Below are 25851 nucleotides of genomic sequence, written 5' to 3' on the forward strand. Positions count from 1 at the left end.
ACAAGCGACACATATCTATTTTGCAAAAATAACCCCTATGCCATATATAATATTTTGCTAGATACACTCCCTAAAAAAGTGTATCTAGCACTTACCTTCAGGCTAACTATAGGATCCCTTTAAATTTTACCTTGATTCACCCTGCAAAATAATAGTTCTCATTAATGCTAATACATGCAAATGTACAGGAAAATTAAATATGTAGAAGGAGGAGTTTACTGCAAAATTATTTATTTGCTCTGTTGCTGAACATTGATAAGTTTTAAACTGTAAAATAATTTATTAATGTACAGTATATACATTTTCACTTCACTACTAAGAGGGGTAAGAGTTTGGTGAACTTATTTGCATCACTCAAGGGGTTAAAAATATTGCAATGATTATTAAGGGTAACTACAGTAAATAAAAAACATCACAAACTTGATCTACAATTATTCTGTATCCCGCTACCTCACATTTACACAATGATGCCAGTCATGGGATTCTGGTGTGTGGTACTACACCATCTATGAGCTCGCAGCCTATGAAATCATTAGGAACCAGTGATATCACTGAGGTTCAATGAAGTAAATGTATCTAACATTCTAGGGGGAGAAGTGTAGGTGTTGCCCACAGCAACCAATCAGACTCTAGCTCTTATGTATCCAGTACATTCTAGAGAATGACAGCTAGAATCCGATTGGTTGCTATGGGCAACATTTCCACTTCTCCCTTTTAAAAGGTTGGATACATTTAGCCCAATGAGTCTCGTGGCTCAGCCATATCCCGTGTTAGGGAATAAATAGGAAATATTCTTATGGAGTTTGGCTGAGCTCGCCCAGCGGCTGCCTCCGCTGCGTATGGGCGACGTGTTCATTTTAAGACATTATTGGGCAATGTTACCAGAGAAGAACTTTACTTATAGAAATGACACAATTCTCACCTCCCCCCTCGGATTAGCAGAAGTGCCGTGAAGAGACAAGTGACTTGTTCATGTATTTACAGAATGTGTACAACTTAGACATCTGCATTTTAGTTATTAATAGGGTGCAGTTTTAGTTAGTATTTTGTACTAGTTGGTAGCATTGTGCTGGGGATTTTTGTGTCTTTTCTAGATAACTACCCCTCTACCCCTCTCCCCCACTCTCATCTCGCTCCCCTTCGATCTGTCCTCAACGCAGCCGCTAGGCTTATCTTCCTTTCTCGCCGCTCCTCATCTGTCTCCCCCCTCTACCTATCACTTCATTGGCTCCCCTTCCCCTACAGAATCCTCTTCAAGCTCCTCACTCTTACATACAAGGCCCTCGCCAACTCCACTGCACCCTACATCTCCACCCTCCTCTCTATTCATGCTCCATCCCGCCCTCTCCGATCTGCCAATGACCGTCGCCTCTCTTCCCCCCTGATCACCTCCTCCCATGCGCGTATCCAAGACTTCGCCCGCGCTGCCCCACTCCACTGGAACAAGCTCCCTCCCTCTATTAGAACTTCCCCTAACCTGTCCAGTTTCAAACGGGCTCTAAAAACCCACCTTTTTCTTAAAGCCTTCCAGTCTCCCACTTAATTTCCTACCTTTTCTTCTACCTCTTCCCCTTCATTCCCCTTCCCTCATCCTTATCTCTCCCTCTCTCCCCTGTGTCTCTCTGTCTGTCTACCCCACCCCTTAGATTGTACGCTCCTCTGAGCAGGGTCATCTCTCCTCCTGTCCTCACCACTCTTAACTCGGCTCTCCAGCTACCTAGCCCTCCTCCTCGAGGACCCTCTTCTCCCCTCTCGCTCCTTCCTCTCCCCTCTGGGGGTTTCCCTGTCATCCGGGCCCTCCCTCTCGGGCTCAGCCGTATGCAGGACCTTCCCCTCTCCCCTCCCCCGCCCCTCTAGCTGTGCTTCGAGCTCACCGAGTTACTGTGCTTATTGTTTACTGTACTGTGCTGTCTCACCTTGTATTGTAACTTTGTCTGTCCCTGTACGGCGCTACGGACACCTAGTGGCGCCATATAAATAAAAATTAATAATAATAATAATAATAATAATAATAATAAAATACCCTCCTCCAGTTCCTATTGTTGCTTATATAGTGATAGCGACTTCTGTTTTTTACTTTCCTATTGAATGGTCCACTCATTTTACCGAATTGATCATTTCTCATTTCTTTATATATAATCTTAAAAACACGTAAGCCCCGTATGTCTGGAAAATCCTGCTGCTCTGTCTATTTTTTAACCGATGATGCCAAAAATCGTGGCTAAACTTCAATTTGAATTAAATAAGGTCTCCAATTATTTTATTTGAGTTAAGTCGTCCTATCCACTGACATGGGGTATCGGGGGCTACAGAATGACCTATCTGAGTCATGATAAGAATAGTTTTGGCAATGTTCACCTGTAATGGGATGTACTCAGAGGGATGCGTATATTTGTGGGGGGTTCTACTGAGATTTGTCTTCAGGGTCCGTCTCATTAAATACAGTCAAGTCTATAAATATTGGGACATCGACACAATTCTCATATTTTGGGCTCTATACACCACCACAATGGATTTGAAATGAAATAAACAAGATGTGCTTTAACTGCAGACTTTCAGCTTTAATTTGAGGGTATTTACATCCAAATCGGGTGAACGGTGTAGGAATTACAACGGTTTCTATATGTGCCTCCCACTTTTTAAGGGACCAAAAATAATGGGACAAACTAAACAATCCCATACTTGCCAACTCTCCCGAAATATCCGGGAGACTCCCGCATTTTGCGAGAGTCTCCCGGGCGAGTGTGGCAATCCCCCGCATCTGGATAATTCTGCCCACTTCCTAGTGAAGGGGGCAGAATTAAGTCCCAAACGCCGCGATTCCCGGTGAATCGCTGCGTTTGGCCCCGCCCTCATGACGTGATGACGCAAAATGCGTCATTTGACAGCGGGGGGGCGGGTCCAAAATGATGCCATTTGGAGCCCCCCCGTTACGCCCACCTCCTCTGCAGGCTCCCGGATTTCACAAACAGGTAAGTATGAACAATCCTACATCAAACTTTCACTTTTTAATACTTCAGTCTTTAAGGATTCAGTTCCTGCTTGTTCTTGGGGCATTTTCCCTTCAGTTTTGACTTAATCCAGCTCTGGGCCAGGGTGTCAGATAGACACCTACTGCTCTGCTCCCCCTCTCAGTAGCACTGCTCGTATTATTTGTTTTAGGTTAGCCCTAAAACAAATAATAACCCTATTAGTATACAGTCCAATGCGAAAACAAGCCCTAATCCTGGCAAACACACCAGGTTTTAAAGCAAAAGGGCTTTTTGCATTTTGATAAATCAGCCCCTGTGTTGAGTACTGTAATAGAACATTATATAATCTATTGCTATAATATGATTTATACCCCATTATAATCAGCGAGGTATGTAAAAGAAACAAAAAAACATAAGTGCTGTATATGTGTGATAAGGAACATATAAAATAAAATTCAATATAAATTGAGGTTTGCTTTCTGTGGCATTTTTTGTTTTTATTATTTAAGATTTATCATTTAAAATAATAAAATTATCACTGCGTTAAGCAACACTAAAATTGCCTCTTTTTATATTGTTAAATATATATTGTACCGAAGATCACCCTTTAAGGATGGGCCGCTGCTTATGGGCCACTGCTATGAGCTTGCCCCCCGGGCTAAAGTCTGTCAGCACTCCCCTGGACCATTGTATATTTATATTCCTTTAACTCTAATTCCTTCCTGAATTATATATACATCTTTAAGAAAAAGAGGAGGAGCCCACAATGTGCACACTAATCACTATGTCTTAACAATAGATTATAGCTATCACAAATTACAATACAAAACTAATGAACACAGATGGTCAAAATCCACAGTCATACATGTATAATTCCACCAATCAGCGCGAACATCAACTTCTTCCTATAATATAGATTAGTGTTTGATTACAGCGGGGTTTGCATTGGCTGCGGTAGTTTATCTATATGCATGTTTACCAAACCAATATCAATATTAAAAATAAGGGAGGGTGGAGTGAAATAAAGTGGATGGAAGGTTGTACTACAGGGAATCTCTACATCAGTAAGAAAATATAAGAAAGTTCTACGTTAACTTCTGGGCTTGACACGGCCTATTAATCAAAGGGATTATGTGCTTGATTTTGGTGTTCGATAAACAGCCATGACATTCACACTTACCCCTATCCCTGTTCCCTATCATGGAGATAATATATGGCACATAGCCTCTCTGGAAAAAATGAGATAAGACTTTTAAAGGGCTGGGGTCAGAGCCGGATTTAGACCTCATGGGGCCCTAGGCTAGATATTGGTTCTACCATATACACCCCACTTCCACCACAGCTTACCTTTCAATTCACACAAATTGTACTTTATCTTTAACTAAAAACTTAGGTATTAATCATAATTAACATGTCAAGAAACTGCAGTTCATGGCTAGCAAACCCAGTAATAAAAAAACAGCAGTCTATCACTACCACCTCATAGACCGTCCGCCACTACAGTTACTGACTGCAACCCTCTACCTACAGAAACATGAAAAAGTGCTGGAATGTAATAATCATGTTAATATGTCAGTCTTCTGCATGAATCCCATAGTGCAACATTTAAACAAGTCAGACCTCCTCATAATATAAATCCCACCAGGTTCAGGATAGTTGGCAGACTGCCCAGCTCTCTCCTACCTGTTCTCGTCACTTTCATCACTTGTGGCTGCTGTGTCTTTAGATCAGCTGCTGCTTGTCTGGATCCTGGAATGTTGGAGGCCCTATTTGAAAAAAAAAAAAAAAATGGGTACACAAAATTTAGTAAACTCCAACCAGCCCCAGTGTTAAATCAATATAGCACCCACATTTTATAAGTAGACCTCCCTCCAACCAAAACATTAAATTAATAGCATACACATTTAATAAATAGATCTATTTCCCTCCAACATTAAATTAATAGTGTTACCTTTTAAAAAATAAACATATTTCCCTCCCACAAACAGCCCCTCACACACACACACATAATATACACACTCTGGCCCCACACACACACACACACACACACACACACACACACACACACAATATACATACACTGGCCCCTCACACACACATATTATATTAATATAAAGGGAGCCTCTTTTCATTTTGAGGTAAGAGAGGCGTCAGGATTTAAGCAACGGGTCATGTGAGGGAATAGATAATGAGCATATGTCATGGGGAATATCAAAGAAAAGCTGGTGAGTGTTGTAAGGGTATTGTTGGCTGAGGAGGGGCCGTTTGGGGAACAGACTTCTAACTCACATGCCCCCCCCTCTGCCCAACACCTTTAGCCACACATGCCCCCAATATGCCCTGCAGCTTCCATCACACATGCCCCCCCTGTGCCCTGCAGCTTCCATCACACATACCCCCCCTGTGCCCTGCAGCTTGCATAACACATACCCCCTATATGCCCTGCAGCTTCCATCACTCATGCCCCCCTATGCCCTGCAGCTTCCATCACACATACCCCCCCTATGCCCTGCAGCTTCCATCACACATGCCCCCCCTGTGCCCTGCAGCTTGCATAACACATACCCCCCCTATGCCCTGCAGCTTCCATTACTCATGCCCCCCCTGTGCCCTGCAGCTTGCATAACACATACCCCCTATATGCCCTGCAGCTTCCATCACACATACCCCCCCAATGCCCTGCAGCTTCCATCACTCAGGCCCCCCTATGCCCTGCAGCTTCCAAGTACCCGTCATCTTACCTTTTTCTACACAAATGACGCCAGGAACAGAAGAAATTATGGAACTCCTGCACCGACTACCTTTGAATTCCAGCCGCCCGCCTTCACTGCCTACCATGCGACTGCTGTGATAACATGACCCTGATGCCATACTGAGTACCAAGGTATCCAAGCTGAAGGGGATTTAGCCTCTACCCCTAGTTCTACCACCAGCCCCTCACCCGATTCACGGCAACAACCCCCCCCCCAACCGCCCGCTGTGCGAGTTGGGGGAGGGGACAATTTTTTTTCCCTCTCTCTCTTGTCCCTCTGTCTGGGCCCCCTGAGAGCCGCTAGGCCCTAGGCAGGTGCCTAGGTTGGAATTCTGGGTCTATGGATGTTTCTACCAGAATAAATTATTAATCTTCACACACATACATATATAACTTCCTAACATTAATATATAACTTAATTTCTCAATACAACTTTAAGTCCTACATCAAATATTTCAATAACAATTTGTAGAAGTGGTGCACGTGGTTGGGGCCCTTAAATTTCTTTTTTTATCTCATTGTACTTTATAAATAGTCACTTTATTAAGTAGTTGTCGACCTTCACAAGAAGATTTTGGAAAAACACTTTTCCGTATTTTGTCTGAAAAAAACTGATTCTTTATAGTAAGCAGTTGAAGTATAGAGGGATCAGTATATAGTATATAGGGATCAGTAACGTAACATGTGTCTAAGTAACTGCTAATGATCTCAGTGTCAGTGATGTAATGGTGGAGTTATACTGATCTGTGTCTGCTGAACTGTTATTGTAAAACTCCAACTTGTCTCTGTCCTCTCGCACTGTCCTCAGTACATAGCTCATACTTGCCAACTCTCCCGGAATGTCCGGGAGACTTTCGCATTTTGCGAGAGTCTCATGGACTCCCGGGAGAGTTTTGCAATCTCCTGGATCTGTCCCTATTTTTCTCTCTCAGTCTATCCAGACACAGGGATCTCTCTCACTGGTCCTGAGTATCACACTGCTCCCTCTCTCTCCGTAACCCCCGGCAACCACCAACCACTCCCAACTGTCGCCCCCGGCAACCACCAACCACTCCCCACTGTCACCCCCATCAACCACCAACCACTCCCCACTGTCAACCACCAACCACTCCCTACTGTCACCCCCGGCAACCACCAACCACTCCCAACTGTCGCCCCCGGCAACCACCAACCACTCCCCACTGTCACCCCCATCAACCACCAACCACTCCCCACTGTCACCCCTGGCAACCACCAACCACTCCCTACTGTCACCCCCGGCAACCACCAACCACTCCCCACTGTCACCCCCGGCAACCACCAACCACTCCCAACTGTCACTTCTCCCTCTAGAAATCTTTTTTTTTTTTTTTTTTAAATCTTTATAAACACTTATAACAATTTACAACTGTAACCACATCTAACCAGGCAGGTACATGAACACAGCCACGAGTACACACATATTTACATATAGATGCACCTCAGAGTACTCAGGTTTTGGGGTATCACATATCTATAAACAGTATAAAACAAGCCCCCGGTGAGGCTGAAAGCAGTACCGACCCTCTACCTGGAGGTGTGCAACTCTGAGCAGATTGTATAGATTCGCGACTAAGAAAAGGAGGAAGGAGAGAGGCTGTGAGGACTGAAATATGTCCTCCTGTCTGGAAGAGACCACCACCGGGCACAGTAAGAGCTTCGGCCCTGGAGAACCTGCCGACACAGAGGACAACACCATGTCGCAGCCAGTAGATCGATTCCACCAGATCAGAGTCAACGTGTATTGTAATGGAGACCTCATCATCACACGTTTTGACTCCAGCATCAACTTTAATGGTCTCTGTAATGAGGTACGAGACATGTGCTCCTTGGGCAAGGACCAGATATTCACCATGAAGTGGATAGATGAAGAACAACATCCATGTACTCTGTCCTCACAACTGGAGCTGGAAGAAGCTCTCCGGTTGTATGAAATCTATAAAGCCTCTGAGTTGCCCATTTACATCTTCTGCGGCACTCCATGAAAGTGGTCAATGAACAACTGGCTGATGCTGATGACAGTATGGACCGGGTGCAGACCGAGAAGAGTGTGTTCCAGCTAGGCTCAGAGCACCCATTCCTTGTTGGACTACACGCCTGCTTCCAGACAAATACCAGACTCTTCTATGTCATCGACTATGTGAACGGAGGAGATCTAAGCTTTCACATACAGTGTCGAAGGAAGCGGTTTGAGAAACATGCCAGCTTCTATTCCGCTGAAGTTAGTATTGCCTTGAACTTCCTGCACGAGCGAGGTGTTATCCATCGTGACGTAAAGCCAGATAACATCCTCTTAGATTCTCAAGGCCACATAAAGCTTACGGACTATGGTGTGTGCAAGGAAGGTTTGGAGCCTGGAGGAACAACTAGCACTTTCTGTGGCACACCCCATTACCTCGCCTTGGAAATGTTGCAAGGCAAAGCTTACGATTTCAGCATGGATTGGTGGGCGCTGGGGGTCATCTTGTTTCAGATGCTGATGGGACGGTTACCCTTCGACACTGCTAAAGAGTCTGAGATGCCAGACCACAACGAGGATGATTTGCTGTTCAAAGTTATTCTGGAAAAAGACCTTTGCATTCCCAAATCACTGGCTGTGAAAACAGCCAGTGTATTAAGCGGCTTCCTAAATAAAGAGCCAAAGGAGCGTCTGGGCTGTAACCCAAAGACGGGGTTTTCTGACATCCGGGGTCCTGCGTTCTTCAGCAGCATTGACTGGACCCTCATGGAACAACAACGAGTGATTCCACCATTTAAACCCCAGGTCTGTGGAGAGTATGGATTGTAGAATTTTTATGCCGAGTACACAAGAAAGTCTGTCCAGCTAACACCTGATGAGGAGGATGTATTGTGTAACCAGACTGAATTCCAGGGATTTGACTACATCAGTCCCCTATTGATGGGTGCAGAGGAAACTGCTTGAGGATTAGGTCCGTTCCTGGGACTCTTACAGGACACTACTAGAAGGACACCTAAGAACAGGCAGCTGGGCATGACTAAACATCTTGGAATTCAAACCTGCCGGTCATTTAAAATCAGACTTATTTAATGTATGTAAATAAAGATTTGGGTTTGTGCTCACTCTCCCTTTTGTTGGTAGAGGTGTACAATGTGTCCATTTATGTTTCCTTACAGGTCATTATTTAATATAACTTTCAGTATCTGAGAGCAACAGTATTTCACCGTGTGTGTGTGTGTGTGTGTGTGTCAAGAGGAATTCAGGGTCCCGGTACAACAAATTATTTAGACCAACGTCTAAATATTTAACCAATTATTGGACACATCAATAGTCTCAAAATTATTTATTTGCCTAGAACAATACGCTTATTCTACAACAGTCTAGTTTATTTGCCAGGTAGTAATGTGTTACCTCTAAATCGGGAAGCACCGGGGCTCTTTGGTTCGGGGTCTGCACTGGGACTCATTTAAAGGGGCTGCAATAAAAATTACTTAAACAAGTAAAATAGATAGACTTTACTAGAGGAAAAGAGGAACCAGTTATGTCTCTCAACATTTTTTTAACTATATTTTCTTTTTTATTTCTTCACTTGTCCGTAAAAGGTTAAATGTATTTTACTTATTGGAGAGTGGACTCTGGTGTATTGTGGAACTGCTCCTAATGATCTGAAACCCCAGGGGAAAAATGCAGGATTTGTAGAGGGGGGGGTTTCCACACCACGCTGCCAGTGGGCGTGACCAGCATGCATGGGGGCGTGGCTATAATATTAGACAGTGCTTGGCTGCTCTCCAACTCTTCCTATCCCCATAATATACATGGGCAATGCTGCGTGCACTACTGTTAGGTGCACGCAGCTCTCTCTTTTCAAGCAGAGCCGTGTGAAGCCGAGGCAGGGTCCAGCCACCTCAATTATACAGTCCTCCAGGCTTGGAGGGGGGTTTCCAGGCACTAGAACCCCCTAGTATAGACCTAGACATACATCTCACTGTCATTACTAGTCGTCAGATGTAATAATATCCTTCATTACAATGGCCATATTAGGGGACACACACAGCGATTAACTTGTGCTTGAACACACAGGAACGCAGTTCCGACATTTACATTGACCCCTATAGTTTTTAATGTTAAAAGAGAATTGTTAATGTTCTCCCACATATATGTCATACGTTCCACTTATTTATCTACAAATTAAGCAATGGAGATTCCTCATTCTTTTTTGAGAGAGATAAAGATAATATACTTTACACGGTTTCAGCAATACTTACAACTGCTGTGCTTCATTCCTGTCTTCCTACAGTATAGTGACCTCAGGCTAAAGCTGTCCTTTGTCTCATTAAACAAATAAACAAATACATAATAAAAAGAACCAAAAAATAAGTATAACAAAACATAATTTTAATATATTGATCATAAAAATACTAAAATGTTTTAATTTCATTGTTAAAAGTGACTAATCATGTATTATAAGCAATAAAAAACACATTCCTCGCTGTGACACGTTAGTTTACAAGTCTATTTCTTTCCTGTTCCTGAGTTCATTCGATGTCTGAGTCTACAGATCACCCCGTCCAAAGGACGCAGGGTCCCCGTGTCCAAAATCTTGAAGCTTTGTCCTTCCACCAGCTCAAACTCAAATCTCTGCAGGAGTTTGGCCATCACCACCTTTGTCTCCATCTGTAGAGAGAGAGAACACACACACGTATACGGGATCGTTCGCCGACCGTCACCTGTGAATCTCCACGTAAAACAGACCAGGAACACTTCAATTTTGGAGTTTTGTGTTCCTTTAAAAAGTAAGTTTTCAGATATCAAACATGAAGGTAAAATACACTTCCACACTTTTAGGACAGTTGCCTAGTGGGGTCTAATACGGGTGAAATAGTTGAGACTGCAGTCATTTGAGCTGCTGTGATATCACTGGCCCTGCCGTGGGTATGAATCCATATGCGCACATCTGCAGAGACTGAAGTGCTAAGTTAACCCTTACTGTCCCCTCTTTATTTAGCTCTGTATATACACCTACCTGAGCAAACACTTGCCCAATGCAAGATCGTGGTCCAAGAGAAAATGGAAAATAGGCGTAGCCGGGCCTGTGTGTGTAAAACAAATAAATATATATTATATTTATACTACACTGTAATACACAACATTGGCATTAATTACACAGTTATTATAGCACTTACTTGGGAGCGTCAGGGCTGAATCTGTCTGGGTTGAAGACGAGGGGATCCGGATAAAACTGTTCCATCCTCCCCATGATGTACGAGTTAAACTATAAAGAGGACAAATTATTAGACAAGACGTTAGAGACCGGTTACGTCTGTGAAGAACGAGACTATTTCCCAGTCCGTGACTTTTATTTTCAATGTGTAAGATAAAGGATAACTACACCCAAAATAAACATTTTGTTTTGGATGATGTTTGCCAAGAAAATGTAAAAGACTTTTTATAGCTTAAATTCCAGTCTCCGGTCGCCCAATTTGTTGGGACCACAGACGGTGTCTAAAAGACCCAAACGCCAGACCCCATTCTGTCCTTATACCGTGGACTTCCCGAAATGGGGAGATCTTGAGAGAGGGGCAATAAGACCAGCTTGGCTTGTTTCAAACAGAGGAGATCCCGGGGGAGGTGGGCGTGCAGGGGCAGGGCTTGAATAATTGCATCATTTTGGCACAGCCCCCTAAATGATTGTCTCAATTTCGGCCAATTACAGCAAGGGGCAGGGCTAAGATGAAGCGATATTTGCGTCATAAGCCTCCCGCCACTTATCTATTGCGGGGGCGAGAACCGGGAGGTTTTCCTGCTCTCCCAGGAGGTCTCCCAGAAATGCGGGAGTCTCGCTGACATTCAGGGAGGGTTGGTAAGTATGGGCAGGGGACATACATGGGAAACAGAGTCTATATTTTTGGTAAGCAAAGATAGCACTCTGTATCTATACAGAATACATAAAACCGATAGAACAGTGAGATTATTCTAATTTCATGTGTCATAATATATGAATTAATAAAATATCTATAATAGGTTACGCATTCAGGTAGTTTTACTTCCATGTTCCCATAAGTCACATTATCCCCAGCAGTATATTCGTGACATGCAGCTTCTACCGTACCATTAGCGGGGTGTTCGATGGAATCCGTACTCCTTCGATGACCATATCCTCTTCCAACGCCCTGGATGTGGCCGGAGCTGTTGGATATAACCGTAAGGTTTCTTTAAGGACCTGGTGGTGAAAGAGGACAGATCAATCTCATCTGATATGACAGTCTCCTGCTCATCACTCTGCGCAATGCTTTGCCTAAGAATGTATAATGTGCGTCATCGGCAACTCCGTTCTGCACAAGATCTGCGTCTCTCATCCACCCTCATTACATCCTCCCATTCCCGGTTACAGGACTTTTTTTCGGGCTGCACCCACTCTATGGAATTCTCTCCCTCGCACAATAAGACTCTCCTCTGATCTACAAACTTTCAAGCGTTCTCTGAAAACCCACCTCAGACAAGTATATAATATTCCTCAACCACCCTCTTAACCTTACTACCTTACCCTATTACCACCTGTTATACAACTACCCCTCGATCACCATTGTTGTGTGATAGGATCATTTAGCTTATGAGTCACTTTTACCTTTGCAGTCTGGCTGGGCCGAAATGCAAAATGTAGACTTAACCTCATGTGTCAAACTCCCATTGTCCCATAGATTGTAAGCTTGCGAGCAGGGTCTACTCACCTCTTTGTCTGTTTTACCCAGTTTGTTTATTAGTTTACTGTGTTTGTCCCCAATTGTAAAGCGCTACGGAATATGTTGGCACTATATAAATAATTGAAGATGATGATTATGGGTGCTAGAACAAACAGCGCCTAGATCTAAATGTTTTGCCAAGATTATGGTGTGGGCAAAAAAAAACTCCAAAAATTCCATCTGGGATTTATCAGATTTCGATGGGTCGAGGTTGAAAATCTGATTGGTAGACGACTGCTCCTAGATCTTGGTCAGGCCATTGATATAACATTTAGAGTACAGTATCTGTGCAATTAGCATGGGCGGAAGCCCCGAACGAATGGCTCCATCTATTTATAGGCAGCTTTATGGCAACCAAAGCAAAATATTGACATATTTGTTCCCTCCTCAGCTGTGGTGGGACTACAAGTCCCATCATACCTTTACTTGAAAAAAAAGTCTTTACACAGTAACATTTTATTGAAAATACCCCAAAATTTATCTATGCAAATATTTTTGGTATGACAAATCCTACAAAACTACTACAAGATCAGGAACAATACAATCATCCCCGACAGGGAAATAATTCAAGCTCAGTTCAAAATGTTTTTTATTCATTTTACATGGAAACTATGCTAAGTACAGCATCGAACAGATAACTGGAGCATTCAAATTATGAACATTAAATTATTATTATCATTGTGACCCGAGACAAGTACGGTATTAAGCAGAGGTTATTCTAAATACCTGGGACAAATATTGCAGTTTCCCAAGGTCGTCGTATTCCAGGTCTCTTTTGGAACCAATAATTTCATCCACTTCAACCCGTGCCCTGAAATATTTCAAATGTTTCACAGAATTTTTGCAATTGTAAAAGTTGTGGGTTCAATAGAAAAGTGAAAAGAACAAACAATCAAGGAAGGAAACTAATCTGATTTTGAAGGACAACAGTATCAGGAGACAGGGCCGTCTTTACCATTGGGCACAATGGGCAGGTGCCCGGGGGCCCTGCAGCCCAGGGGGGCCCGTTGGAGGCAGCAAAAAAAAAAAAAAACCTGGAAAAAAAAGAAAGACAATACTTACCTTGCGGTCAGCTGGCGACCCGGCTCCCTCCCTGGTCTCCTCCTCTGTATGGCGCTCGCAGTGCATGTTGGGCGTGACATCATCACGCCAGCCCGACATCCATTGCGGAGCGCGACGGAGGAGGAGACCAGGGAGGGAGCCGGGTCGCCAGCTGACCGCAAGGTAAGTATTGTCTTTTTTTTTTTCCAGGTTTTTTTTTTTTTGCTGCCTCCGACGGGCCCCCCTGGGCTGCAGGGCCCATATATATAATTTTTTTTTTTGTATATATAGGGGCCCCGGTGCACTGCTGTGCCCGGGGGCCCAAGATGTTCTTAAGAGGGCCCTGTCAGGAGATTCCAAACTATGATAAAGAATGTTCCACAGAGATATATGCAAATTATTTGGTGATCCCGGAGACAACGGAATCAGGAGTCTGCTCCCGTTCCCAGGAATTACACTGTACACTCCCATCAGCACAGCCAACCAATGACAGCGCAGCGCAGAGAATCTCCGCCCCCTGTAAACATCCTCATATTGCAGAGGATGCGTCACTGCGATTGTTTTGTTAGACTGTCCCGCCAATACCCAGCTCCAATACTTATACAATCATCAGGGGCAAACGCAGGATTTGTAGAGGGGGGTTTCCACACCACGTCACCAGTGGGCGTGACCAGCATGCATGGGGGCGTGGCTATAATTTTAGACAGTGCTTGGCTGCTCTCCAACTCTTCCTATCCCCATAATATACATGGACAATGCTGCGTGCACTACTGTTAGGTGCACGCAGCTCTCCCTTTTCAAGCAGAGCTGTGTGAAGCGGGAGCAGGATCCAGCCACCTCAATCATACAGTGCCCCAGGCTTGGAGGGGGGTTTCCAGGCACTAGGAAACTCCCACCCCCTCGATTTGCCTTTGCGCATATAGTATATGAAGTATAGTAAGAAAGGATACAAATAACAAACTGAAGTCAAAATCAGTGGTTAAAGTGGACATTTAGAAGTGAACAATGTAATAGGAATGTGACCGGAAAGCGATAGTGTTAAAGTTTAGTTTTCTTTTAAAACATATTTGACCTTTATAGAAATGTACAACTGACTCACCTCGTCAGAATCTCAGGGTTCCGCCCCAATTCCATCACAGCGAAGGATAACTGATTGGCCGTCGTTTCCTGGCCTGAAACAGGAAACATTTATAAGCAAGAAGTGGTTGTCTTTGGATCGTGATTATTTGCAAGCAAAGCGTTTATTGCTGTAATAAAATAAATTCAAAAAATAAATAAATAAAAAAGTATATTTTATTTATATATCCCAGAGGAAATAAAACCAATGTACATGTGAGAGTAAGTAATACAATGCGGATGTTTAAGCATTGAAGACATAAATTATGTTTTTTTAAATGAAGACACGTGCTACTGTAATTAAAGATTAAAAGGTTCGGAACGGTCTAGGATTTTCATAGGAAGCCCAACATATGCCTTATATACATTGGAGGGACCAACGCCATCTAGTGTTAGGGTAGAGGAATGACGACAACAGAGGTGTCTGTAGAAGGAGATATGATACATAACGCCCAAAAGCATCTACTAAAAGGCTTTTTGCTAACGACATTCAATTAAAAAAATGTTTTACTTTTCTTAGATAAAGGCTCATTTAAAATACTCTTTGTTTATTGGATACCACTTGTAAAATACATAGTGAAACATGACCTCTGCAAGCTCCCATTGTGGTAATCACAGAAAGGTGGAAACGGTTACATCAAATGCTAGAGGAAATAGTATGAAAGGGATTTGCAGGTTTTGCAGTATTACATAATAAATCACATTCTAAACAAAGTGATGAAATAACAACAAATAGTATATCATGTCCTTATATCATTATTTAAATGGGGAAATTTAACAATAACCTTCACGTTCTGTTTCACTATGACTTGCCCACTGGGAGGCGCTGTTTTCTTCCTATATATGCACAGTGACCCCCCCCCCCCCCTTTCCCACCCCTCATTCAGAATAATATGCAGATAAATAGTCATTTGTGCAACAGAGATACCTGTGGCCGATTGTGCAACTCAATATTTACAGAAATTCTAAATGTATTCAAAATAGAAATGTGGTCTATCTCCCCCGTAACCGTTCAAATCTATTTGCACTTACAGCCACTTATAAATGTTTGCCTGAAAATCTGACATTTCCACAATTAACCTACAAAGAGGAGAAGTGTCTCAGTACGTGCAGAACATCCGATCACACGATGAGGGGGGGAGATTATCCGGAGATACTGACCGGCAATGAAGAAGGTGACAAAGTTATCTAGTAAGTCCTCCATATTGCAGCCGTCTTCCAGCTCTGCAGAGACACAAGAGAGGCAATGAGACCCTGGACACGCTGTACTGTGTATTGATCAATCTATGATCACCCCACCACTGTTATATTCATACATTAGATATTCCACTAAAGACCACACTTTGAGCCCCACAGAATAAGATGTGACTAGAACATTGTGGACCCCATTTCTGTCCAAACACAACTTGGACATAAGTTCCGTGTTTAAAAAGAACAATGCAACTTGTGCACAGCTCCATCCCGTATTCAAATCCCAGTGTATATTGAATTACACTACGATTTGAATATGGATGAACGCAAGCTCCGCCTGAACAGTACCAGGGTCATCCGGCATTTACCCCCTGCCCTGTGTAGGAGATATGGCTGAAAACACTTTTGGCGAATACAAGACTTGACTCACATTTGCATTGAACGCTCTTACACTACATGACCTACGTTAGCCCCCTCCCACCTCTCAAGTCGTAAGTGTCAGTTGCACGCGGATATGAATTGCGAGCAATTGCGCTCATCGGCGTACTGTCAGTTTCTGGGCATACGCCAGGCGGAATCACAAAAACGGTACACGAATCATCCCCAGTACTTCTGCACCCTCAGCGTTTTATCCAGGTACCTGCTCCCTTCAGGATCTGTGTCAGGATATCCACGGGAATATCCTCTCCGTCCTGAATCGCCTTCATCCGTTTATCGATACAATCTCTGCCGGTTTTTCTGAGGAATCTGATGTTATCCTGAACGTCTCTGATTAATGCCCGTTTTCTGGGATTGAACTACGAGGAAGATGAAGAGCCGCCGTTATATCCAACCGTCCGACATTCCTGAACCCATAAACCTTGTAGAGTCGTCATTAGTTATAGTTTAAAATCTTTGTACTACATAAACAAATAATATATTTACCCTCTAACCACTATTGTTATTATTATTGTCATTTACTGGCCGAAACTGCAAGACCCCGTCCGACTAAATCAATAGACAAAAGGACTCTAGTAGGTTTGACTGATGCCATAGTCAGATACCTATTGATAATGAAAAGCAAAAAACCTACTATTTTTCATAATAATCTGGCCAATAGGGGGAGTATTGTCCCGTTGTTCTCTATGAAAAAAGTTTCATCATTTGAAACATAATCCCCTTCTATAATAGGAGCCACTGCCTTTATGTTTATTGAAGGACATAAGGGGTTAGACTCTCAATGTATAACGTTCTACCTGTGCTCATCTTCAGACTCCCATGTTGGCTTTCAGAAAAAGAGATTGCAGGCGCTGATTTTACGAACGTCTCTAATAATAATATAGATGGAAAACGTTGTTAGTGATACAAACCCTCGTCATAGGATTCCTGGTTTCCACCATGCCGCTCATAACCGTTGAAATAGCGCGGGGAAACGGCGTCTGATCGTCACGAAGGGAACTCAGATCCATCCCAAAGGCGACCTAGAGTCAGATAACACGTAACAAGAGATGGATATGGCACAATATAAATTAATGCTTCTATTTACAAATATATATTTGACCAAATATACATCCAAAAAGGAGGATGGGGGAAGAGATCAGTATAAATGTGGATGTGTTACATTCCCTACAGGAAATGTAAAGCGTCCAGCGTTTGTTCATGTGTCCGGGGGTTGTTACAATGTATTTACCAGCAGAATAATGTTCCATGGATGGGTCAGGGTTACCTTGGCGATTACATCCAGCGTCAGTCTGCTCAGCATCTGGTGCATTCCGACCGGACGTTCCCCATCTGCCGATTCAGCCAATGTATCCACCAGCTCCTCCGCTTTCTCATTAAACGTTCCCATCAATCCCATTAGGTAGCTGGAAAGGAATATATCAAGTGTATAATATACAGGTGACTCTAATACAGAGGAGAATGTCTCTATATAATAACTGTATAATCAGTGAGATCTGTAACTTGTTACAGATAGTCTCATAGATACAGGTAGTCTGTATATGATAAGGGGACTTCTAACATCCTTATAATATACACTAGTTACATTATCCCATATAGCAGTGGTCAGGGAATAGGGGTAAATTACCCCAAATGGGGTAAAATTAAATTCCTGGGGGTAATGCTGCCGATTCACATGCTGTCAATTGGATTGTAGATCCCTTTAATTGCTGTTGTACCAGAAGAGTCTCAAGGGTTGGCAGAGGCACTTCTTGAGCTGCGATGTAATAATGAAGCACGTATTGCATTTAAGATCAAAGCAGATCTGTCATATTTTTAGATGTCAACAGCTGCAAAGGCATCAAAATTGCACACGAGGAGGCAGTCAAAAAGTTGCTGCCTTTTGCAACAACCTACCTTTGCGAACAAGGATTTTCCACTCTAACGAACAAAAAAAACAAAGCGGAGAAATCGATTGGACGCTGAAGACTGTATCCAAATTGCTCTGACATCAAAATGCCCCAATATTGATGCTCTCGTTTCAAAAATGAAGCAACATCATTTCTCCAAAACCTGAAGTTTTGAAGTTGAAGCTTTCAAAGAAATTTTGAATAGATTAAATAAAATGCTGAATTCCAATAATTAATAATATATGATTTCCTTCCTTTCAAATCAGGGGGGTAATGTCGGAGTATCTAAATATATTTGGGGGTAAAAGGTAAAAAAAAGAGTTCCCTGACCCCTGCCATATAGGATAACTGACAATTCCCTAATTCACACACCAGATTATCAAACAGAGAAGAGCCCCATTATCGGTATAACTTAGCTTTTTCTTGCTGCGCCCTATACACGAGATAGGTTACCACTACCGATACGATTCTCCGGCTTGGCTTCCACTTTGCATGTGAACAAGTATCACGTCGTACTTATACTAGTGTACAATACCTGTTCTGTTATTCCCCATCTCAGGATTGCGATAAATGGTGTAATAAATGCTTTATTCAAATGATTTTCATTGATAAATAGGCCTCTTAGTTACCCCAATATTTTGTCTGCATTGGAAGAACAGCTGAGAATTGAAGACATAGGCGAGTAATATTATCATCTTACGTTCTGCTGAACGCCGGGTCCATAACTCTCCTCTGTTTGTGCCAATGATCATAATCCCGATCAGTCACCAGACCTCTCCCCAAGAACCTGGAAGGGTGATATAAGGTGTAAACCAGTAACCGCAGAGGAGACGGCCTCCTGCTTTATCGGTATAACAACGTTGCGATGTCGGGGTTAAAGAAAACCGAATTTTTAGACACCGACAGCTCCCTAGCTGTAAATACAGCACAGTGGCCTAGTGGTTAGCACCTCTGCCTCACAGCACTGGGGTCATGAGTTCGATTCCCGACCATGGCCTTATCTGTGTGGAGTTTGTATGTTCTCCCTCTGTTTGCGTGGGTTTCCTCCGGGTGCTCCGGTTTCCTCCCACACTCCAAAAACATACTGGTAGGTTAATTGGCTGCAATCAAAATTGACCCTAGTCTTTCCCTCTCTGTCGATCTGTCTCCCTCTCTGTGTGAGTGTGTGTCTATATTAGAGCATTTAGACTGTAAGCTCCAATGGGTCAGGGACTGATGTGAATGAGTTCTCTGTACAGCGCTGCGGAATTAGTGGCGCTATATAAATAAATGATGATGATGAATACAGATCAATGATATACGTGCGAGGAGCAGCGGGCATTAGATGGGCACAGCTCTCTGCACAAAGCCCATAAACAACATACAGCCATTTCCTCCTGCTATAAAGGTGGGCGTCCTTATCGTGTAGTATATTCGTGTTCTTGAAACTAAATATCAAGTAACATAGTTAATTATAAGAGCTTAGCCGGATGGCATGGACACCCCCGTCTACAAATGCTGCATTTACCCCTGAAGATCCCCGCTGTGCCTTATTAAATAATAATAATATTTTATTTGTAAAGCATCCCCGCCAACAAGCCAATGACCCAATAGGGTGACATTGGGGTATGATCTCAGCTGAGGTGGGCATAGCTTGGGCACATCCGGCAGTGGTTAGGGTGGATCCAATAGTAAATGTTGACAGATATTAATAGTAAAGATGTCTACTCTGAAGAACAGACTAAACAAATACTCTTTAGGTCTAACTTGGCTTGTGATGCTACAGCTTCCTTATTAATGAAATAAAAATGTTATATTTGTCAGGAGCCGCGGCGGCCACGGGCACCGCCGCGACTCTTCTGCCCGCTGTTCTGACGTCCCGGTCGTCTCTATGATGACCGGGACGTCACTTCCGGTTCTGCGGCCCTGACCATTGCCAAGGCAACAGTTGGACGCCGAATCTTCTAAACAGCGCGCCCCGGCATTACAGTGCAGCCGGGCGCATGAGCTGCACCAAGTACAGCCTGTGGGCTGATTAAGTTAATTAATTAAAGGTTCCTCCTGTGCTCTGTTACAGGGCAAAGCCCTGATTGGTTTATGGCACTATTTAAGGCAGGGAGGGCTTAGCCTCCCTGCCGGCTATAGCGTCCTAGTTTGATACTTGTGCTGACCTGCTTGTTACTCTGCTGGATTTCTGTTGTGACCCTTTTGCCTGTTTACTGGACCTTGCCTTATTGCCTGTGACCCTGACCTTTTGGCCTGTTCCTTGGACTCTGCTGATCTGCTCGTGACCCCGACCCTTGGCGTGTTTTCTGACTATTCTACTCCGCAAGTGACCCCTGACCTTGGCTTCGTCTGATCATCCATTACCATCGGTACGGTCTCCAGGCCTGCGCTACGGTTGGTATAACGAACCTACACTACTTTGGAGTTAAGTAGTGGGGGCAACCGAGTACCTGTGAGCGCGTCTAGCTCTACGGGAAAGGCGGCTGCTGTAGGCGAAGACCTCCGCCAGTCCGTTCTGCAGGTTCGTTATCTGACCACTAGCAGCCTAACAATATTTAGGTTTCTTTCTACCATAAATAAGTTCAAGGACCGACAGATCTAAGTTAAATGATAGACAGATCACAACAAATCAGGATTCCTATACGTTTGTAAAGCATTCATACCGCACTCCAAACATGGTGGCAATACGTTCATAGAAAGAGTCTTTGGTATATTTTGGGGACATCAAGAATTCCTGTAAAACAAATGAATGAAAATGCAACAGAGGAAACAACAGTATCTGTAAGTGGGAGTTATGGAAGCCCCTTGTGCCCACCCTCACACACGGTGTTACTGGCACGGGGGTAGGGGTAGATTTGGGCGTGGGGCACATGTGCCAATGTGTAAATGGTGGTACTCTTGCACAAGGGCCCTCTAAACTCATAAAACACTCCAGAAAGACACCCAGTTTATTTATACCCGTTTCGTTACCTTCACTCCATCAGGGCTGATAATCAGGACCAGCACGGTGTGCATGCCGTTAATGCGTAACACTGGACCGTACTGCTCCACCCTAGAAGAGAAACGCTGAGCGTCACCGAGATACCAGGAGAACACGTCTGACTTTACATGAACCTCCTAATATTTACATGTATGTGTTTCTACAGCGGAGACTCATGAAACGGGTTCAGCACATATCATACAGAACAGAAGGGGGGGGGACCTGCGGAAATACAAATAGCAGCAAACCCTCTATGGCAGTACATGCTGGGACTTGTAGTTCCACAACAGCTTGAGAGTCGCAAGTTGCACACAAATCCTTATTCAACTTTATAAAAACACTTCCAACACTTTGGGCGTTGACGAAATTACTTCTTTCTCTGCACTAACAAATCGTGTGCAAGAAGATTGCTATGTAAGGCGGGGTACACACAACAGTGTTTTCAGCCGATTATCGGGTCAATCATCTGATAAACGAGCGGTCAGCCCGTTATCGATTAAGTGTGTACAGTGATATGAAGAACGATCATCGTTCCATAGCTCATCGTATCATTTCATTTGATTTATAAACCGGACTAAAAATTTTGTTCAACGATGGAACGATGTTGTTCCAATCCTGCAGTGTGTACGCACTCAGGACCAGCAGTGTCCATAGATCTCTATGGAGTGTACAGAGCCAGGATCTTTTCAGCTGATGGTTATGACAAATGAAGAGCACAATTCTGATGGTAAATTGTGGAAAACATGTTTAGTGTGTACACAGGAATCGGCTGCTGATTGGGACTATTTTTTCTTTTTTCGGTGGTAAAATTGCTATAGATATAACACATCGAGAGAAAATTTCTGTAGTGTGTTCTCTGCCTTAGTGAAGCTTCAAATGCACTTATCAGACATAACATGATTTATAGGGTTTAACCATAAAGAGTGTGGATTATATATAAACGCTAGTGGATTAGACGGATTCCAGAGTTCTGTCCCAATCCAGTAACTCAGAACAATCTCCCTTATTAGGGAATGAAGGTCAGTCCTCAGTTACTGGAAGAAAGGCGGCTGTATACTAAACAAGGCCTTAACCTGGGTACACACTACAGAAAATTACATCAGATGTGATTTCTGTGACTGAAAGTCCCGATGACCATGCCGATTCATGTGTACACACCTACACGATTTACCTTCACATCTGTGATCTTCATCTCTCATAACCATCTGCTGAAAAGATCCTGACTCTGTACACTGTACAGATATCTGCCTACACTGCTGGTGGTGAGTGCGTGCACACTGCCACATTTACCTGACATCGTTCCATCGCTGATCGTGATTTTTAGGAAGCAAGTTTATAAAACCAAATCAATAGATGGGATGTGGATTGGGCAGCACAGTGGCCTAGTGGTTAGCACTTCTGCCTCACAGCACTGGGGTCATGAGTTTGAATCCCGACCATGGCTTTATCTGTGTGGAGTTTGTATGTTCTCCCTGTATTTGCGTGGGTTTCCTCCGGGTGCTCCGGTTTCCTCCCACACTTCAAAAACATACTGGTAGGTTAATTGGCTGCTATCAAATTGACCCTAATCTGTGTTTCTGTCTCTGTCTGTCTGTCTTTCTCTGTCTGTCTGTATGTGTGTGTGTTAGGGAATTTAGACTGTAAGCTCCAATGGGGCAGGGACTGATGTGAGCGAGTTCTCTGTACAGCGCTGCGGAATTAGTGGCGCTATATAAATAAACGATGATGATAAAACATGATCGTGGGAGCGTACAAACTCTTCTAATATCTGACCAAACGCTTGTTTATTGTGTGATCTGCCCGATCGTTGCATCGGTGTGGATCCAGGTTTACTTCAGTCTAATCCTATAAGTAATGGCTCCAGGCCAGTATATATTATAGTTATGTTAGGCCCTTGCTCTGTGCCCCATCTGTAGATCCCTACAGGAGCCACATTGAAGGTTTGTAAACGTTACAGGATTAAATACGGCCGTCTCTAAATACATCAATGAATGTGTAATATTGGTCATAGCACAGAATGGAGGTTATAGGTCAGGGAAGAAATGGGTTTTACCAAAAATAAGAGCCGATGGGGACCAGTGACTGGTCTCGGTGATCAGCTTTGTCAAAGAGGTCATACATGTCCTTAACGTGACCTTCACGTAGATCTACAACAACTGGGCTATCCCCTTTACCCTGTGTGATCCAATGAGAACATACCACTCCAAGAACGTATCGTATATAATCATATTATTCTTCATCATCTTAATTATCGTGGGCAAGTGTCCAAGTAGAAAACTGCAGAATTAAGCAAAGAAAGAGGTTAATGATTTGTTTCTTGTGATACCAAACATCACATGTAAAATAACAATATACATTTATTATACGCTGAACTCCAGGATAACTCTAAACCTACAACTGCCGTAGGATGTAGTGGTTTAATGATCGCTTATGATCTACAGCAGAATTTCCTAATCTTTCTAGGACAAGATCCAAGTTATATGTGAATCAGTTTTCTGTGGTTCTATTCTTAATTGATATTGTTCTCTATTATAATAACCTGATGGTTATATGGATACAAATAAAATATCTTATCGTTCAATTCGCTTCTTGTTTCCTCTGTCTTCAACCATCTCGTGGTTTTTTTCTTGTTTATAGACTATTCTTATAAATAAAGTTCAAAGCCATATGTAACATCCAACTGAATGGCATAATACACATTGCAGTGTTAGGTACATTGTATAAACGCTCAAAGTACTGCAACTTCAGCAAACAAACAAAAAAATGTCTTAACATATACAATAAAGCTAGGTACACACTACACTGTTTTTGTCCAATAAATCGGCTCAAACAGCCGACATACGACCGCTCGTTCAAAAGTCGGGTCAGTGTGTGTAGTGACACGATGGTCGAAAGTCTGCCCAAATGGACGATTGTCGCCTCATTTGGTTGGTCGTACCGTTTAATATTTTTGTTCCAATCTCGTTTCCACTGTGTAGTGTGTATAAACTTCCGACCGATCCACAACAGTGAGTACGAAATTACAGTCATTGCTCACGACAACATGGCTGTAAAAAGTCGCTAAAGGGACGTGCGCTCGTCCCTTTATCGTCCTAAACAAGACTAGTGTGTATGCAGTCCATGGACCGAGCGATCGGACCATCGGTCGGATGTAAAATCTCTCGGCATAAAAAGTTGGTCGAAATTTCTGTAGTGTGTACCCAGCTTAACATTGGGTACATTATACTAGACTTACATAGTAACATAGTTGATGAGGTTGAAAAAAAAAGATACCAATCCATCTAGTTCAACCTATTTTGGATCTCCTGCGATCCTGCACTTATATTTGAAATTGATCCAGAGTAAGCAACCGCCAATCTGTTTCAATTGTGAAAATCTCCCCAGACCCAATATTGCAGTCCTATTTTTACCCTATATCCACTACTATCCTTCATTTTAATTACGGTCGTATCCCTGGATACACTTCTCCGCCAAAAATTTGTCTAACCCTTTCTTAAACATTTTTGAATCTGCCATCACAACCTTCCCTGGCAAATAATTCCATATCTTGATTGCCCTTACTGTAAAGAACCCCTTCCTTTGCTGGTTGTGCAATTTCCTCTCCTCTAACATTAGGGGGTGACCGTGTGTGCTGTGTATAGTCCATAGGGTAAAAAGTTCCCAAAGTTGACTTGAGTAAAGACAAAATATTCGTAATATACCAGACAGTGCAACCAGAATATAAATATCATTATCAATATTGTAACTTGCATCGGTGCCAGACGGAGACCTCTACCAGCTTTCAGCCTAGACAGAACGGCAAATTTCTCATACGGTGTCCCGTATCGACAGCGAGAGAGTTCATTGGTGACCAAAGCAGGGGCCTTACTAATTTGTTTGTATAAATACCAGTTTGTTTCTTGCTGGTCCTGAAGGACATTGAAATATTATTGATAGAAAATCTAACAAAGGATGTGGGGACGTTGTACAATACTGGTAAACCCCGATCAATCATTCATCTGTTGGTTGGACAACTCAATGGTTTACTAAGAGGAGCTCGCTGGAACCCGCAGGGGTCAATTTACGACGGGCAGAGTACAATTCCAGTCTTTGGCCGCACTGCTGAGACTTGTGGTTCTACAGCAGCTGGAGAGCCACAGGTTGCCCCCCTCTGGTGGTAATGGGGGTAGGGTCATAGCTTAGCCGGTCGTCCTGTGGGTGAAACAGTTAAATAAAGTTGCTCAACAACAATAGCTGAAATATTTCTTGTTTAGCAGCTGCTAGAACCAATTTTCCGAACACAATAAAACGAGGGACTAGATTGAACCTGTGCATTCTGGTGCAGGGTTACAGTATTATAATAATCCTGACTTGTGGTTTTAGACTCTCTGGGGAGGGGGCGGCAGACTAAATAAAATATTTTCAATCCAAACTCTCTCAACATCGGTCCCGGGTTAACCTGAAATGTAAATCTACCCAAAATTTTCTTGGATAATGTCATCACCCCAGGAGTTTTGTGACCATATAAACTGTACGGCTGTAGGTCACAAATCAGAGGTGACTTGAAGTATCAGTAATAGTGTACATGGGGGGGGGGGGGGGGTCGTTATACTCTATAAAACACAAGTTTCACTGAAGCAATGACATCAGCACTCACCGTACAGATATTATTTATAGGACTTTATACGTATATTGAACATCACTGAGCATTATAAGTCATCAGATACTAAAGACATCACTGCACAGTATAGCCTATAGAGCGAATTATATATCACTGATCTAACATCCAGG

General features: G+C 43.1%; 1 protein-coding gene and 1 pseudogene across 1 annotated transcript in view; one reads left to right on the plus strand and one right to left on the minus strand.

Moving 5' to 3' along the window:
• Window positions 1-7534: 7534 nt before the first annotated feature.
• LOC142108178 (protein kinase C iota type pseudogene) lies at window positions 7535-8771 on the plus strand (annotated as a pseudogene).
• A 1304-nt stretch (window positions 8772-10075) lies between these two features.
• HHIPL1 (HHIP like 1) overlaps window positions 10076-25851 on the minus strand; it is a 40938-nt gene continuing 25162 nt past the window's right edge. The window contains exons 3-16 of the mRNA XM_075193344.1: window positions 23281-23358; window positions 21072-21153; window positions 20765-20835; window positions 18817-18903; window positions 17495-17633; window positions 17139-17249; window positions 16430-16586; window positions 15760-15822; window positions 14582-14654; window positions 13168-13252; window positions 11811-11921; window positions 10885-10973; window positions 10725-10791; window positions 10076-10375 (exon numbers count right to left, since the gene is read on the minus strand). Of these exons, the coding sequence (XP_075049445.1) occupies window positions 10214-10375; window positions 10725-10791; window positions 10885-10973; window positions 11811-11921; window positions 13168-13252; window positions 14582-14654; window positions 15760-15822; window positions 16430-16586; window positions 17139-17249; window positions 17495-17633; window positions 18817-18903; window positions 20765-20835; window positions 21072-21153; window positions 23281-23358 (1375 nt within the window). The 3' untranslated portion in view covers window positions 10076-10213. The remainder of the gene's footprint in view (window positions 10376-10724; window positions 10792-10884; window positions 10974-11810; window positions 11922-13167; window positions 13253-14581; window positions 14655-15759; window positions 15823-16429; window positions 16587-17138; window positions 17250-17494; window positions 17634-18816; window positions 18904-20764; window positions 20836-21071; window positions 21154-23280; window positions 23359-25851) is intronic.

This window comes from Mixophyes fleayi, chromosome 12 (assembly GCF_038048845.1).
Source record: "Mixophyes fleayi isolate aMixFle1 chromosome 12, aMixFle1.hap1, whole genome shotgun sequence".
Taxonomy (NCBI): Eukaryota; Metazoa; Chordata; class Amphibia; order Anura; family Limnodynastidae; genus Mixophyes; species Mixophyes fleayi.